The 1,737-nt window shown below is 44.3% G+C and overlaps 1 protein-coding gene across 1 annotated transcript in view; it reads left to right on the top strand.

Moving 5' to 3' along the window:
* Window positions 1-1,389, top strand: part of LOC109137678 (protocadherin alpha-C2-like) — a gene marked incomplete at both ends in the record, with an annotated part of 2,076 nt that extends 687 nt beyond the window's left edge. The window contains one exon of the mRNA XM_027276946.1: window positions 1-1,389. This exon is cut by the window's left edge and continues 687 nt beyond it. Within this exon, the coding sequence (XP_027132747.1) occupies window positions 1-1,389 (1,389 nt within the window).
* Window positions 1,390-1,737: the final 348 nt, after the last annotated feature.

A 1,737-nucleotide genomic window follows, 5' to 3' on the forward strand; every position in this document is an offset into this window, starting at 1 on the left:
CTGGTTGAAGACATGAATGACAATCACCCAGAAATATCTATTAAATCATTTCAGAGTCCAGTCAATGAAAACATAGAATTAGACACAGTGATAGCTGTAGTTAGTGTCAGTGATAAAGACTCAGGTGACAATGGAGTGGTTGATCTTCATATTCCAGATAATATGCCTTTCAGACTGAGGGAATCCTCTGATAACTATTATGAATTAGTAGTGTCAGAGCCGTTAGACCGTGAGAAGGTTCCAGAATATGACATCACTTTCACTGTTACAGACAGAGGCTCTCCTCCTTTATCTGACAATGAAACTATGACGTTAGAACTGCTGGATGTTAATGACAATGTTCCACAGTTCCCTCAGTCATTTTATACTATACGTGTAACGGAGAATAACGCACCTGGGGCCTTGCTCAGTTCACTCACTGCGTTTGACCCTGACCTCCATGAAAACCAGTATCTAGTTTATTTCATCCTTGAGAAGGAGATAGCCAACACCTCCATGTCCATGCTGTTCTCCATCAATCCAGAGAACGGTAATCTTTACGCACTGAAAACTTTTGACTATGAGATCGAGAAGGAGTTTCTTTTCCACATCGAGGCCAGAGACTCTGGCTCTCCTCCACTCAGCAGTAACGTGACTGTCCACATCATCATTGTGGACCAGAACGACAACGCTCCAGTTATTGTGTCTCCATGGCGCGCACATGGCTCAGTGGTGGAGGAAAAGATCCCCAGATCCACCGACAAAGGCTCTCTGGTTGCCAAGGTGATAGCCTTAGACACCGACTCGGTGCACAACTCTCGGATTACCTACCAGTTTCTACAGGTGACTGACGCCACCTTGTTCAGTCTGGACCAATACAACGGAGAGATCCGGACTATGAGGATGTTCAGTTACAGAGATCCGCGCCACCAGAGACTGGTTGTTGTTGCCAAGGACAATGGGGAGCCTGCTCTCTCTGCTACAGTCACCATCAAGCTGTCCACAATGGAGACTGCAGTCAAGGCCTACTCTGACATGACTGAGGTGCCTCTAGAATACGACATCTTTTCAGACCTAAACCTGTATTTGGTCATCGGTCTGGGCTCGGTGTCATTTCTCCTGCTGATCACCATACTGGTCACCATCGTGCTCAAGTGTCAGAAACCCAAGCCCAGCAAAGCGGCTCCTCCCTGCAGGAACAGTGTGATCAGTGAGAGGAACTCCACCATCGCAGATTCCACTCTGGTCTCCAACGATGCATACTGGTACAGTCTGTTTCTAGCAGAGACCAGGAAAGGAAAGCTGGTGGTCAGACAGCCTGTGCCAAAGGGCTCCAGATACATCGTGTCGAGTATACCAAGAGGCACAGGACTGACAGACACTAGTGACTCAGCAGCTTCCACTCTGCAGGTATGTGAAGACCTCATTTAAACATCTGATTGGCAAAGACATTTTGAGAATGTCTGCCAATTACACTTTAAATTGAGCATACGAATCATTACATTGTAAAGCAACCATTGTTTGGTACTCGCAATGTTGAAGAATTGCACTGTATACTCTTTCCAAGTATATACTCCAATTAGAAACCAAACTCTCAAAATGCGCAATGTATTGTTAGAATGAATACTGAAACTTATAAACAGTCTTCATTATGGTAACACATTTTAAACCATGATATCATTTAAATATTAACTCAATCTTAAAGTGAATGCATTATTGCAAATTTTGCCCCCTACAGAAATATATTTTTTCTCGGAC

This window comes from Larimichthys crocea, unplaced genomic scaffold, assembly GCF_000972845.2.
Source record: "Larimichthys crocea isolate SSNF unplaced genomic scaffold, L_crocea_2.0 scaffold729, whole genome shotgun sequence".
In the NCBI taxonomy this organism is placed as follows: Eukaryota; Metazoa; Chordata; class Actinopteri; family Sciaenidae; genus Larimichthys; species Larimichthys crocea.